This window comes from Phocoena phocoena, chromosome 6 (genome assembly GCF_963924675.1).
Source record: "Phocoena phocoena chromosome 6, mPhoPho1.1, whole genome shotgun sequence".
Classification (NCBI taxonomy): Eukaryota; Metazoa; Chordata; class Mammalia; order Artiodactyla; family Phocoenidae; genus Phocoena; species Phocoena phocoena.
In genome coordinates, this window is record NC_089224.1 from 10000294 (window position 1) to 10016464 (window position 16171).

General features: G+C 40.5%; 1 protein-coding gene across 1 annotated transcript in view; it reads left to right on the forward strand.

Moving 5' to 3' along the window:
- Positions 1-16171, forward strand: part of KIF13B (kinesin family member 13B) — a 198479-nt gene that overhangs the window by 119475 nt on the left and 62833 nt on the right. The window contains exons 18-26 of the mRNA XM_065879262.1: positions 1109-1299; positions 1842-2052; positions 2948-3110; positions 4603-4749; positions 6171-6320; positions 6608-6736; positions 11636-11806; positions 13069-13226; positions 14503-14635. Coding sequence (XP_065735334.1) covers positions 1109-1299; positions 1842-2052; positions 2948-3110; positions 4603-4749; positions 6171-6320; positions 6608-6736; positions 11636-11806; positions 13069-13226; positions 14503-14635 — 1453 coding nt within the window. The remainder of the gene's footprint in view (positions 1-1108; positions 1300-1841; positions 2053-2947; positions 3111-4602; positions 4750-6170; positions 6321-6607; positions 6737-11635; positions 11807-13068; positions 13227-14502; positions 14636-16171) is intronic.

A 16171-nucleotide genomic window follows, 5' to 3' on the forward strand; every position in this document is an offset into this window, starting at 1 on the left:
GCTGCATGTAATGGCAAACTTGACTATAATGGCTTAAACAGATAGTTCATTTCTCTGACAAAGCCGAACTCCCAAGGAGGATGGTTATTGGCATTGGCTAAGCCTCTCAAAAGAGTCATGGCAGAAGTCGTGTCATTGTCTTGGCTTTTCCCTGTGGTCTAAAGATGGCCACGCCACTCCAGACATCAAGGCAGCACTCAGGCACATGCGAAGAAAACGAGGTTGAAGGGTGGCAGGAATAGTCCTGACTGTGCTGATGAGAAGAAGCAGGAGTCTTCCCAGAGTCCCCAGCAACCTTCCACTTACGTCTCATTCACTAGAAGTTGCCTCTCAGCTGCAAAGGAGGCTGAGAAGGAAAGTGTCTGACCTGGGACTGCATATTGTTTCCCATACAAAATTGGTGTTGTGTTGGTGAGGACGGACTGGCTAGATAGGGTACAAAGTTAAAATCCTGGTCTGTTCCTCTACCTGTCCCTGGCCCTGTGTTTCCTACATCAAGCTGACTAGATCCTTTGCTTGTGGGCCAGTTGCTATTTTGATTGTTGAGAAAAGAGGGGTACAAAGTGTGTGGAAAGTCTTTTTCATTTTTTTCCTTAAACTTAATCAAGTGTAGATTGCTTGGCTTAGTGTTCAAAGTTTCATAGTTTGGGTTAAGTTGATCTTTCCACCATTATCTCACGCAGCTTTGGCTCTACAAATTTTGTGTATCTCCGTGTAATTTTTAATTTCTCCAGAGGCTATGAGAGTTTCCATTTTTCCTCATGCTGTTCCTCTGTCCTAACGCCCTGCTTTCTCCTCAGCCTTTAAGGCTGGGCTCAGATGACTTCTTATTCTGTCATCCCTGCCTCTTTCAGTCCAGCATGAGGTGATCCTCAGCTTTTCTCTGACACCTAGCTTGTCACGTGGCCTTGTGTCACACTCTCTGTTGTCATTATTTGCACATGTGCCTGTGTTTTATTTCTACTACTAGAATATAAACTTCTGAGTACAGTAATTGCCTTATATGCACATAGTATCCCCTTGGCATCTAGCAAGTGCTAATATTTAATTAATGCAATGAATAACTGCATATCTTTCTTTAAAAGATAATATTCTCTTTCTCCCCAAGACTTAATTTGCCTAAAAAGAAAAAGAAAGCAGGTGGAGAAGATGAGGAACAAGACACGTCCATGAAGAATGACACCAGTTCTGAGCAGCTGGATGTGGATGGAGACTCATCCAGTGAGGTGTCCAGCGAAATCAACTTCAATTACGAGTACGCGCAGATGGAGGTAACCATGAAGGCTCTGGGCAGTAACGGTGAGCAGATCTGTTGTGCTTTTTAGAATCTTTCAGAGTTGCTAGACTGTTAGAGTTGTTTACAATGGACACTTTTTAAACGTTAGCAACAAATGAAATCTTCATGTTGTTCTCTGTACTCAATTCTTTTGTGACTTTGGCCTTAATTTATTATGCTTATAAAAACTTGTTTTTTCTTTCTGCCTTGATACACAAATCACTGAAAACTTTGTTCTCATTGATAGAATTTCTCAGGTTTGAGACTTGACTGCCACTGGCTTATTATTGTAGTGGATTTCCGGACCGTTAACTCTGTCTTAGGTTATGTGTAGAACATACAAATAGACCTGCTTTTTTTATATGGAAGATGGTTTGGCATGTATCTGACAGAATAGATAATACGATCAGTAATTGGGAGTAAGGATAGTTAACTGTCTATAAGAATCTTATGTTATTAATTAGGATGACAAACAACATAATACAGAACATTTTAAAGTATATTGTGTTGTGCAGTTAACCTTTTATTATTTGCCTTAAAAAAAAAAACAACAACACTTGTTTAGATCCCATGCAGTCAATACTGAACAGCCTAGAACAACAGCACGAAGAGGAGAAACGGTCTGCGTTGGAGCGCCAGAGGCTCATGTACGAACATGAACTGGAGCAGCTCCGGAGACGGCTGTCTCCTGAGAAACAGAACTGTCGTAGTTCGGACAAGTTTTCCTTCCACTCACCCAGCGCTCAGCAGCGATTGAGGCAGTGGGCGGAAGAGAGGTAGGTGGAGCACAGGGCCTGTGCCACCTGCATAGCATATGCTCGTCACCTTTAACTCACATGCATAACATACAGAGTGGAAAAATCTAGGCCTTACTTTAAAAATGAATTACATTAAAAGAGAGTGTTACAGCTAGGAACCACTTGGCATTGTCTTTCCCCTCCCCACTTTTGAAAAAAAAAAGGAATTGTCAATTTATATTGATTTATTTAAAGCTGCCCCTGTTAGGTGCTGCCCCATTTTCAGTTTGTATGGCTTTTGGATTTGACTAAACAAGTATGTGTACTTAGAAGTTACACTTTATCATTGTATATTATACTTTAGGTTCTGAAGCATGGGTAGATGCTTTTTTTAAAAAAGGAAAAAGAGAAAGGTGGTTTATCAGGTAGGTAAAGCATGGTACCAATGAGATTCAGATTGCAAGTTTGATCTCTATTTGAGCTAATTAGCATTGCACTAAATGTTTTATCCATGGTTACAGACGTATTTAACTAACCTCTTGCTCTTCAGAGTTTGGTCTGCAGACAGGTAGCATCTCTGTCACCTGGAGATTGATAGAAATGTAGTGTTTTGGGTCCCCCCACCCCAGACCTACTGAGTCAAAATCTTCAGTTTATCAAGATTCCCAGGTGATTTGTACACACAGTCAAGTTTGCCAAGCCCTAGTCTCTGGCCAGCTTCTTACAGGAGCACATGCCAGTGCTTGTAATGTAGCCCACATTCAAGTGCGTGCATGGGCCAGCATCGGTGATGTATTCCCTGTGTGCAAAAGACAGTTGTAAAGCTTGGTTCGCAGTTTGTCCACTGCGAACCAAGGTCCACGCACTATATAATATTCTGATGTGCTGCTTTAATGGTTATCTGCCCCCCACCCCCTTTTTTTTTTTTTTGAAGAGAAGCAACACTGAATAACAGCCTGATGAGGCTGAGGGAACAAATCGTTAAGGCCAATCTGTTGGTGAGAGAAGCTAGTTACATTGCAGAAGAACTGGATAAACGAACAGAGTATAAAGTAACCCTACAGATTCCAGCTTCCAGCCTCGATGCCAACAGGAAGGTGAGATTGACATTAATGAAAACAAAGATATCGCTGGATAAAACGCCTTCATATTATTCAGACACCGGGGTGGGGGGTTTGCCCTCATCCCCATCCCCAGCAGTACCCGTACCCCAAGTGGTTCTTCCCTTCATGCTATTCCTCTGCCACCCGCCACCCCTCCCCCGCAAGTTAGGGATTCATTTTACCTATAGCATGTTATTTTCTACTTGTCACTAGATGGCATGGCACAACTGTCCACTAGTTGTTTCATGTGGGTATTCAAAATCACAATTCTCTCTTTTTTTTTTATAATGTAAGAAGCCTAATAAAATGCAGAGGGCAAGTCCCATCATAGTCTCCTATCCTTGCCATTCAGTTTTCTCACTTATTTGGGTTCTTTTATAGCTCTTGATCATGTTAGTACATAATTTTTGATGGATTAGGTAGCATTTTGTATTCAGATATTCGTTTCCCTACCTGGCTGAATATAAGGTAGACGGGCCTTTGCAGTATGCGAGAGAACGGTAATTTTTGAACTTCAGAATTCTAAAACCCTTGCTTCGTTATGTAAATTCTGTTTCTTTGGAACTGATTATAGGCAAGATGTTAAGGCAACATTGGCGTCTTTCATAATTCTCCGAAGTTCTAAGTAGACGTATCAGAACAGTTAAAAAGATTTCCGGTAAATCTCAGTTGATTAGATATCTGATAGGTACATCTCTTTGGGGGAGATCTACAGGGGCGTTTTTATTTTCTACATTGTGATTTCAAAACATTTAAGTATTTTTCTACATTAAAAGCACGTTGCTTTTCTAAGCTAGAAAAACTTAAATGAGTACTATTTATTTTTTTTGAGGTGAAATTCACGTAACATAAAATTAATTAAAGTGAACAATTCAGTGGCATGTAGTACCTTCACAGTGTTGTGCAACCAGCATCTCTACCTAGCTCTGTACCGTCTTAATAATAAATTCAAACTATGTATATTTGGAAGTTGGTATCATTTGTTGCCTCCAAACGGGTAAATAGGATACTTTTCACAGCTTACTCTTTTAATCATTTGCGTTTTGTATCACATTAAGATACTTAGCCATTCAGAAATTTTTTAAAATTCAAACTTTTGAAAGGTAAAAATTCTTCACCATCCATCCCACAAACTTTCCCTTCCCATTCAGTGCTTATGACTCTCTTCCTACCCACTGATACTCTGGTCATATGATGTCCTGAATAAAACATTTTTGACTTCCCCATAGACATGGTCTACTTTTCTGGGATTTAAGTTTAAATTTAGATTTATACTTAAATTTAAATTTTGACTGCAGTTAGATAGAAAGAGGTTATATTAAGCTTGTAAGATTTCTGGGAAGTTCTGCACTGAACAGATTAAAGAATGATACAGTTTCCATTTTAGTCGATGACATTTGACTGGTGGGTATAGAATGTTGGGGTTGATGTCTACGATGCATAGATATCTCTGTGCTTCCCAACGCCACTCTTACTGTCTTCGCAGCGAGGCTCTCTCCTTAGTGAACCTGCCATCCAGGTGAGAAGAAAAGGAAAAGGGAAGCAGATTTGGTCTTTGGAAAAACTGGACAACAGGTTATTGGATATGAGAGATCTTTATCAGGAGTGGAAGGAGTGTGAAGAAGATACCCCAGTAAGTTATTTGAGAAAAACTACTTAACTGATAGTCACAGAAGGAACCACTCAGGAATGAGCCTGCCCATTTTAGGGAAGAATTGTTCATTTTTCCAAAATATCTTGTTTAATAAATACAATACTTATTTTAATCCTGTCAATTGTTTAGCTAGTCAAGAATTTTAATAACCTATTTTTCTGGCATCTTCTCTTCTCCACATTTGTGTTCTGTGGATTTCTAGTAGAATCTTCTATGTTTGTTCTGGCTTCTGTTGGTGTTACGTGTATCTGTCTCCCATGGTTTTACTCAGGCCTTAATATCTCTCTTCCCATTTCTCAACATATTTTAACCTTGCAAATAACAAAACTACAACATCTGTTTTTTGAACTGAACATCAGTGGTACCTTAATATTTATACTATTAGGAACATTTTTTGAAGGCGTTTTGATCCTAAAGCAGGTGCCATAGGTCTGAACTCTGGTACTCTCTCCTCAAGTTTCAGGTTTGCTCATTTAGGTCAGCCGTGTGCTTGTACCTATTTAAAATAGAAGTATGAATTATGTATATTTTTACATATTTTCAACACTGCTGGTCCTAGGGCCCCATAGAGTTGTTTACTTCCTTAGCCTCTTGTTTTGTAGAAATGTTCATCAAGGGCTTCCCTGGTGGCGCAGTGGTTGAGAGTCTGCCTGCCGATGCAGGGGACACGTGTTCGCGCCCCGGTCCGGGAAGATCCCACATGCCACGGAATGGCTAGGCCCGTGAGCCATGGCCGCTGAGCCTGCGCGTCCGGAGCCTGTGCTCTGCAACGGGAGAGGCCACAACAGTGAGAGGCCCGCGTACCACAAAAAAAAAAAAAAAAAAAAATGTTCATCAATAAAAATGACTTCTTATAGTTAGATGACATTTTTTTCTTAAAACATTTTTTTCCATTTTCTTCTGTATTCCTCTCCTATTTCAACTTAGAAATGAAATAACATTAACAACAAATAACAAGCAAACCACACTCTTGTAAGGGGGTCACCTCTCATTAGCAGCAGCGTGTCTAATGATTTGATAGGGACAGGTGGAATAGATGTGAATGAAAAATAGAGTACTTTTGTACACTCTGCTGATTTTTCTAGTCAACGTATGCTTTCTCTATTTTCACAGCAAGGTTTCCATGGAAGGGAGAAGAAATGATGAAAGTAATGATGTGTTATTGGGATTGCTCTCTCATGGGTGAAGGGTGCTGACCACCATTCTAAGCGGGAATGAGGAAGAGTGTGTGTGTGTGTGTGTGTGTGTGTGTGCGTGCGTGTGCATGTGTGCGTGCATGCAATACAGTGCTATACTTCGGCTAAGTTTAATGACTTATTAGACTGCATCAAAAAGTGGTAGGTTGAATTTGTTTATTTTAAGAGATTTTCTGAAGCTGTATGTTTCGAATCTCTTTAAAGGTGATACGGTCTTACTTCAAGCGTGCCGATCCGTTCTATGATGAGCAGGAAAATCACAGTCTCATTGGGGTGGCTAATGTCTTCCTGGAGTCCCTCTTCTATGATGTGAAGTTACAATATGCCGTTCCAATCATCAACCAGAAAGGAGAGGTTAGTTTTCTCCTCGTGCCTTGTGTCCTGCAGAGAACAGTTCGAGAAACAACAGGGTGGTGATAGTAAATTGTTGTTATAATTTTTCATCAATAACGACAAGCATTATCTACGTGTATTGTTAATATCTGTGTTTCCATGCTGCTGGATGGTGATTATTCCAAATAAATACTTTGAGGAAAAGTAACTGGTAGAACCTGTTATACCACTAAGCTAACCACTTGACTGTACCGCAGAGGAAAGAACAAAATCTGGAGAAAGGATCTGCTTTTGTCCCCCTGCTGTAGGTGGCAGGCCGGCTGCACGTGGAGGTGCTGCGTATTAGTGGTGACATCGGGGAGAGAATTGCGGGGGGTGACGACGCTGCAGATGCGTCCTTTGATAAGGAGACCCAGGAGAACAAACTCGTGTGCATGGTAAGGCCCACTTTCCTTTAGAAGGAGTAGAAGTACAGCTGGTTTTGAGGATTGTGGGTATTTAGACAGTAAATACTGTGTCCTTTTTCAAATTTTGAAAATATCTGTCTCTAAATAAATCTTTAGTATTTACTGTTCTAGAGACCATATTTCATCACATTTTCCTGACATTCCAGGTAGCCAGGTATTTCCATTCCCTTCCTCTGTGACCCCTTGGATAAGTCACCTCTTTCTTCTGGGCTGTTCTGCCCTAAAATTATGTGAATTTGAGTTTGTCTGAACTTCTCTCTAGAGAAGCCAGTTTTCTCACACAGGTTACCTCCTCCTTTTGGGCCTCTTCTGATGCTGGAGGTGTGTCCCAGCCCTGGTCCTATAGCTAAGGAGCCGCCTAAGCCCCTCTTCACACTGTCTTTCCATGTTTCTTGTTTCCTCTTCAGGAGCATGCCTTTGCTTGTGCTGTCCCATCATGTCCTCGCCCCAGACCCTTTCCTCTCTGCTCTCCCCATGCATGCTGTTCCTGAACTATGTGTTGGGTATCGTCTGTGAGACACTGTCAGGCGCTGGGAATATGAAAATGAGTAAGGCAGGACTCGTGCTGTCAGGGGAGCAACCCGTGTCGTTGGTGTGCACCTTTGGGGGATGCAGAGGTAAACAGAGGACTCCAGTGTTGTGTGATGCCGTGTGCTCTGAGAGGGGTAGATAGGAGTTGTTCTGGGACACAGAGTAGGGGTCATCAATGAATGCACATAGTGAGGTCTGAGGGATATTTCTGTAAAGATGAGACTCAGAGTGAACTGGAAGGAGAGCATGTTATGTAAAGCTGTCCTCTCCCTAGGGGGCTGTGGTATCGTCACGGGTGGTTGCTGGGCGTGTGTTAAGTCAGCATAGGTAGGGCTGCCTCTTCACTCATTATGACAAGGAGGACATCCCATCGTGCATTTCCAAGCACACTCTAGTGGGCCAGGGTGCCATGGGTTGAGAATCACCCAGGAACCACTTAAAAAGGTTTTTGAAGATGAGAAATCAGCAAGGGGCTTAGACACCGTGTGTGAGTGAGGAGGCCATTCAAAGGTGAGGCCAGGAAGCCCACACTTCACTCTCATTTCATAGTCTATCCTAGGTCCAGTCTTGTAGCTCAGTAAGTATTTCTAGAATTGAGTTTCACTTTGAAAGGAGTAAGTTAGGCATCAGCTACAGGTATGGAGCAGCTAAAGCTGTTAGAGTTGGGCCACTTTCCATAGGTCTTTGCATGTATTTAGGAAGCCTCAATTAGTAATTGACGGTCCATTGCTTCCATGTGACGGGGAAGTATTCTTAATTCACTAAAAGGTGAATCTTTGTACTGTACTCGATTTCAGAACATTTCCTTTGAGGTTATATGATTATCAAAATGGGGAGACATAGGCTTTGTGACTCATAATGGCCCACTTTAAAGGGGATGGACCAGAAATGCAACCTGTGAAAGTTACCATTAGTGAAGTAACATGTGAGGGTACTGTCTCACTTGGGAAATATATCTTTGTCACTGGGTAACTTAGGCTTTTTTTTTTAAAAATGAAGTTAAAATGTATTAATATTTTTTTATGGAAGACATCAAACCTGTAGAAAAGTAGTAGGATAGTGTCATTGACCCCCATTCATCCTCCCTCGACTATCAACTCATGGTCAGTCTTGTTTCGTTCATATACACAAACTGCTTCTCCGCTGTCCCCTTCCCTTGGATTATTTTGAAGCAATCCCAGACATCATATTTCTTCAAGAATAGTTGAGTATATATATCTCCAAAAGAAGAGGGCTTTTAAAAAACCAACCTAGCCAGGATATCATGATCAAGAGTTAATACTTTTTTAATATCATGAAATATCTTGTCAGTTTCCCTGGTCGTCTTGGTGTCTTGAGTCTATTTTATATTTTAATCTTTAGGCTCTGGCCCTTATGCTTGCTCCCTCCTGCTTGCCCTCTCTCTCTCTCACCTGCAATTTGTTCATTGTAGAAACCGCGCTGTCATCGTGTGTTTTCTCATAGTCTGGATTTTGCTGATTGGTATTATTTACTGTGTTAAGGTGGATTTGCTGTAAATTGGGAGTTAGATATAAAGGTGACCTATGGGGGAGGGGAGGGGCGATGATCCTTTACAGGGTGAGGTGTCTACCATCAGAAGGCACATCATGTCTGGTTCTCTTTTGGGGTTGTTAGCAATCGTTGATGGTTATTACCTAGGTATTTAATTAGGAGTTAGAAAAAATAATTCTATCATCCCTTTATTTATTAGCTGGAATTCTGTAGAGTGAACCTTCCTACTGTCAACTATTTTGCTATTCAGAGGTGCAATTTGTATCTAAAAGGCAGGGTGAATGCTCCATTCTCTCCCTTTATTCACTAGTTTTCAAAGCAATGAATTGGTTTTCCTACTATTATGCAAAAGCGACAAGTGAGGTTTTTTTGGTTTGGTCTTCGTATCATTATGAACTTTTGGATTTAAATATACTTGGTGTGTTTTGATCCATTGTATTCATTACCTATATCGAAGCTCAAACGATCCAATCTTTGGCCTGTGGAGGCCTCTTCGGGTGGCTCTTGAGTCCTTTGATACAACCCTAACCCTCAGAGAGTGTGCCAGCTTTCCTGCTCCGGTGTGGCACAGACTGTACACTCCTTGTCCCAGACCATTTCTCCAAGGAACTGGATCCCTTTCAGTGGGGAGTGGTTTTTAGACACCATATTCTGAGTGTGTAATAGCCTTTTGTGTAAAAGGAGGAAGACAAATAAACTGTATGGTAGTTAAATATTGGTGGGGAAAAAAACAAAAGATACCAGTTTGGGGACACTTAAGATATCACAGGTGATGAGTATCACTGGCCCTTAAAAGAAGACTAGATTTATTTTTCTGTGATGAAAAAAAGTATGCACATATTAACATATTGATCATTTTAATTACATTAAATAAAATTAGTGTATTTTAAAACCGCGAACAACATCAGTTATCTTCCGACATTTCAGGGCTGTAGGTCTTGAGCAGTGGCAAGTTGAAGTCTGTGGTATTCTGACACCTGGTGGTGATTTTGGTTTCTGCAAACAAAAACTTAAACCTATGTTCTAGATATCATTCCTGATATTTTTATTCCTGATATTCTTTATTCCTGCAGTCTCATTCCTGAGGAGTTGCCTATAGGGGAGAGAGTTCAGCATATGAAACCTTGCTTTCTTATTTATTTCAATCTTAAAATTGAAATTGATTTCTAAGAAAGAAAATAAACTTTCAGATGGAATTCAGTCACAAAGAAGTATGTATTGAACATCCATCCACGTAACGCCTGGTAGTGATTTCATTCATTGTATTTCATTGGTATGGTTAGTCCTCACACATCTATCATTAGGTAGCTATCCTGTTTTCCATAGGAGAAAAACTAAGCCTAAGAATTTAAGTAATTTGTTCATAAACAGAAGCTAATAAGTGGCAGAAATTTTTATTTAGATCTTTGTACTCCAGAATATTGCAATCTTCCCAAATACCACATTGCCTCATCTTAAAGAATATAATAAGCATTTTAAACACTTAATGAAAAGGGCATGGTTTTTAAAATTTAATGAAAAATTAATTGCCAAATACTAATGGCTCTATTTGGTTTGGACAAACAAAATGTGTTAGTCAATCTGTCTTTCATAGCCTGGGAATTGCTATCTAGATGTTTCAAACTCTGCCATCACAGGAAAAAGTGAGTAATAGCAGGAGTGCCCATCCGTTGCTTACCCATTATAGAAGAAAATAGTCGTCTGCTTTGCATGATTTTCTGTGTCATTATTAATACTTCGTTTAACAGTAAGAACATTTGTGGTTGCTAAACTATGTAAACTTCTGCCACATACTCAAATCTGTTTTTGTTAATTTTACGTACTGGAGGTTTAGAGTGCGTCATACAACATGTAGGAAGCGCCCAGGTGAAGAGCGTGAAAGCTGATCAGTGTGCAGTCTCCTGAAGATTGGCCTCATGGATTATGAAGTCAGAATTTAGCTTAGTTAATTTCAGGATTTAGTTTCTTCCACAACTTATCACAAAAGTTAAAAATCAACCTGACACTGCCTGCCAAAAGAAATATTTAGACCATTGGCTGCTTTAAAGAGTATTATGGGCATTTCTTCTGGGGGCGTTCTGGTCTGATTAAACACATACTTCTGTAATCGCACGTAGTTATCACAAAACCCCACACCCCAGCAGTCCAGGGCACATTTCCTTTGATCTGGCCCTCCTCCCTAAATCTGCACGGAGGAGGCATCGTACACATCGCTGCAGAGAATGGTCAGCGGTCACCATCTTTTATCTCCTCCGTTCACCCCTCCAGATCTTCAGAGTATACATTCCTGATGCTTTTAAAGTTTTCCAGAAACACTCTAGTAGCAAGTAACATTCCAATTGAGAACCTTGTTCTTTATTATACATTAAAATATCAAATAAATGTTTTTTTTGCCCTTTTCTGAATTTTACTGCTTACTGGTATGCACACTGTTTTCATTCTTCATTCATCATTCTTAACAATCTTGTGTCCTTGGGCCGTAGTATCCATAGTTGGCCGAGTTTGTATGATTGAATGGTGCTGATGTTTGAGAACTTTCTTCTTCCGAAGATGATGATGATATAAAAACTAGAATTTTAAATGTTCTTCATCAGCCTGTAAATGCTTTAAAATGTCCACTTGTATATCGTCAAGGTTACTAATACCTTGTGTCAACCTCTCACTAAATATGACATTTCACAGATGCAAAAATACAGCCCAGGTTGAATGAGATTTGGTCAACGTAAACCAACTGTTAGTGACACAGTCAGGACTAGAGCCTGTGTCTCTGACTCAAAGTACTTCTTGGAACTTTCTGAGTTAAAAACAGTCTTCCTTTTCCTTCAGGTTAAAATACTTCAAGCCACCGGCTTACCACAGCATCTGTCCCACTTTGTATTCTGCAAATACAACTTCTGGGATCAACAGGAGCCGGTAATTGTTGCACCTGAGGTGGATACCTCATCCTCTCCTGTCAGCAAGGAACCTCAGTGCATGGTTGTCTTTGATCAGTGCAATGTAAGTGTGTTTTCCAGACTGGGGCAGCGTTTAATTACTCAGGTCAAAACAAAAAACAACCCATATTTTGTTGAGTAATTTGGTACCAGTCTGTGTCTTGGATCAGTTTCTTAGAGTGGGGTTGGAGTCAAAGACTAAAGTGCCATCAACACACTGTATGTACATGTTAAACTTACACAACGTTATATGTCAATTATATCTTTGTAAGCCTGGGGGAAAAAGCAAAACTATAGTGTCAGTGCATGTAACTCCTCCAGCATCAAAAGTTAACTTTTGTGTGACTATATGTACATATGTCTCCTCTTCTCCAGAAGGAATCCATGTTTTGTATGAGTTACTGGAGAAACTGTCATCTGGGAAGGTTAGGAAACTAGTGTTTTAGAGAAAGTGAAGATAGAAGGGAGACACGAACTAGCATTGTGGAGCCCCTAATGTTCTGTTCAGCACTTTGTGATTCTTTCATTTGCTCTTTCCCACAGTTGTATTTGATGACAGTGCTTTTTTTAGCTGAAGAAGTCGGTTCAGAGGTCATTTGCCCACGGCTAGTAACTAGCAGAGCCCGGACTGTCAGATTCTAAATTCTCTTTTTCTACTTTATCTCACTTGAGCCATCTCATTTTTTTTTTTTTCAAGAGAGGTCTCTTTCTAATCTGTTTAAAACAGAAATACTTTTGTTGTGCTAAAGATTGAGAGAGAGAGAGATTCTATGACTTTTTAAAATAAACTTTTTTAGAGCTTAATCCTAATTATTGCAAGAGGCTGTTTTACATCTGTCGTACAAAGATGGACAGATAGGAGAATTTTTTTAAAATAGGTGATTATTTGCACTGATGATCAGTATTTATTTCCTTTCTCTCTCATTATTGGAGATAGTTAACTTCCTAAAAACTGGAAAAAAATTGTTTTTCCAACACACTGCTGCCTTACTGGATGTAATAACTTTTATATCAAGATGTAGATCATTGTTGTCATTCTTAATATAATTATTTATACTTTCAAAAATAGCTCCCAACATATTGCTAACAAAATAGAATACAGTGCTGGTCTTTCACAATAGATTTTCAAGGTGAAAAGTTTTTTAAAAATCAGAGTTAAGAACCTTGGGCCATCTGAGCATTCATTATGGGTGTTGGATGACAGTTTTGTCCTATGGCTAAAACATTCTATTTCTCTTCTCCATAATGAAGTGAGGATATGTCAGGTGTAAGTAATTGTAAGGTCACCAGAAGGTGTTTTCTTCTTCTGTACTTACTTCCTTTCAGGAATTTTCTGTTGGCATCACTGAAGACTTTATTGAGCATCTTTCAGAAGGGGCTTTGGCAATTGAAGTCTATGGCCATAAGATGAATGATCCTCGGAAAAACCCAACCCTGTGGGATTTGGGGATTATCCAAGCAAAAACACGCAGCCTTCGGGACAGGTGAATTTTAGATATCCATCTGATTCCATTTATAATTTTAAAAAATTGCTAGAGATTAATATTGTCATTTATAAAGGTTACCCCTTCCTGAGCATTACCAGTATTCCAGTAATAGTTGGTGTTATGTCCACGGTATTAACAGCACAGTTAAACTTCCTTGGAGGAGTGAACTTTGAAGAGTGATGGGAAAAAGTTAAGAAATAGGTAGTTAAGAATAAAGTGTGAAATGAATTTTGGGGGAATAGGCTGCTTATCATTATGAAATACTTCTAATTAATCATCTGTAGAGAAAATAGATCAAGATATACTCTGGAATTCAGGTTTACATGTTTTTTTTTAAAAAATTAATTATTTTTGGCTGTGTTGGGTCTTCGTTATAGCGTGCGGGCTTTCTCTAGTTGCGGTGCGCGGGCTTCTCATTGCGGTGGCCTCTTTTGTTGTGGAGCACTGGCTCGGCATGCAGGCTTCAGTAGTTGTGGCACTCAGGCTCAGTAGTTGTGGCTCGTGGGCTCTAGAGCACAGGCTCAGTAGTTGTGGCGCACGGGCTTAGTTGCTCCACAGCATGTGGGATCCTCCTGGACCAGGGCTCGAACCCGTGTCCCCTGCATTGGCAGGTGGACTCTTAATCACTGCACCACCAGGGAAGTCCCTTACTTATTCTATCTTTAGCTCAAAGTTCTTTTCAAGTAGCATTAATCATGGAAGGAGGAAGGCTTACTTGTTGACCAGGATTTTAAACAGAAGAGTTAAAAGGAAAAGACTGAAAGAGCATATATTTGTACTGCATCTAATTATAGATGAGAAGCAGATTTTCTTCTTTTTTTTGTATTTAGAAAGTTTTACCAAATACTAAATTAGACATTGGGATTTTTTTTTTTTGATTCTCTTACTGACCTCAGCAGAGATACTTGTCAAGTCACTAAAGCATACAGCACTACCTTGGCTGTATGAAAAGCTAATCACTGCAACTTATTTCTGTACTTCTGATAACAATGTTTAAATTTTTGAATAACCACTTTGAAATAGATTTCTAATTATCATACCTTTTTGAATGAAATAAAGGCATCATTTTTAGTTCTGATGTTGTTTGTTGAACTTTGCTTTTAATTACATTTGCCAGTATGTATTTGTGTATTACTCACTGAACTACAGATAATTCTACTGAGTTATTCTGTTTGGAGGTTATTTTCATCATTAATTCTCATGTGTAGGATCCTAAGCTGCCAGTATTGAAATAGAAATGTATGATTTTCCAAGAACTTCAACTATTTCCTAGATGGAGCGAAGTCACCAGGAAAGTGGAATTCTGGGTTCAAATCTTGGAACAGAATGAGAATGGTGAATACTGCCCTGTAGAGGTAATTCCTGCAAAGGACGTGCCAACAGGTGGAATCTTCCAACTCCGGCAGGTAATGAAATTTTTAATGTTAATATTGAATTCTTTGGTGTCGTAAAGGTTAATATTGGATTCCTTTTAGCAGAAACATCAGGGATAATGAAATCTAGATTGGCCAAGACCACTTATTAAAGTTTTCTCTCCCTTCATGTGTATTTTCTTTCATTTTCAAAAATAAAGCTGTTTACAGTATTTAAAACCAGCTTCTGTGAAGTTTAAGTAAGAAAAAGATAAGCTTTGGGGACTCCCCTAGTGGCACAGTGGGTAAGACTTGCGCTCCCAGTGCACAGGGGTTCCGGGTTCAATCCCTGGTCAAGGGAACTAGATCCCACATGCATGCCGCAACTAAGGAGCCAGCAAGCTGCAACTAAGGAGCCAGCAAGCCGCAACAAGGAGCCCATGTGCTGCAACTAAGGAGCCCACCTGCTGCAACTAAGACCCAGTGCGACCAAATAAATATTTTTTTTAAAAAAAGAAAAAGATAAGCTTTAAAGTGACTTAGAATTGAACTGTAGGAAATAAAACAAACGTATCAAGCAGCATTAGAACATTTATAAAGACAAGGAGAGGCTGTGTGACATGGCAGAAAGAACAAGCACTTCAGAGTCTAACGTTCTGGGGTTTGGTTCTGGCTGTCCCATGGCCTAGCTGTATATCCGTGAGCAAGTTCAGTCACCTCCTGGAACCTTTCCTCAGGTGTAAAGTGGAGCGGTTTGATAACACCAACTTTGTAGGGTTATTGTGAGGATTAGAAATACTGTATATGAGGCTTCCCTGGTGGCACAGTGGTTGAGAGTCCACCTGCCGATGCAGGGGACACGGGTTCGTGCCCCGGTCTGGGAGAATCCCACATGCTGTGGAGCGGCTGGGCCCGTGAGCCATGGCATCTGAGCCTGTGCGTCCGGAGCCCCTGCTCTGCAACGGGAGAGGCCACAACAGTGAGAGGCCCGCGTACCGCAAAAAAAAAAAAAAAAAAAAAAGAAATACTACATGGAGCCCAGTGCTTGATACATGGGAGATGAGAAGTGTTTTTCCCTCTGATGCCCACCAGTTCTCTGCTTCTCTGCAGACACCAACTGGGTGTCTTGTAATTCAGTTCAGTTTGGACCCTAACTACCCAGAGCGAGCATCACACTCCACAGGTTTAAGGGCCCAGACTTACACAGGACTGCCCTCACTTCAGACGCCAGCTGCAAGTATCAGGGCCCCAGGTCACCCACATTTCTGTCCTACTTGGCTACAGTTGAGGGTTCCCGCAACTCTCAGGTTTCATAGTTTACTGGAATGACTCACAAAACTCAGGAAAGCCCTTTGCTTACTGTTACCAGTTTACTGTAAAAGATACAACTCAGGAACAGCCAAGCGGAAGAGCTGCATGGGGTAAGGTGTGGAGGAAGGATGAGGAGCTGCCATGTGCCCTTCGCTGCGCCAGCTTCCCAGCACCTGACGTGTTCACCAGCCAGGAAGCTCTAACCCCATCGTTAGTAGGTTTTTACGTAGGCGTGGTGGATGACAGTGCTGGCCTTCGGTGATTAACCCCATCTCCAGC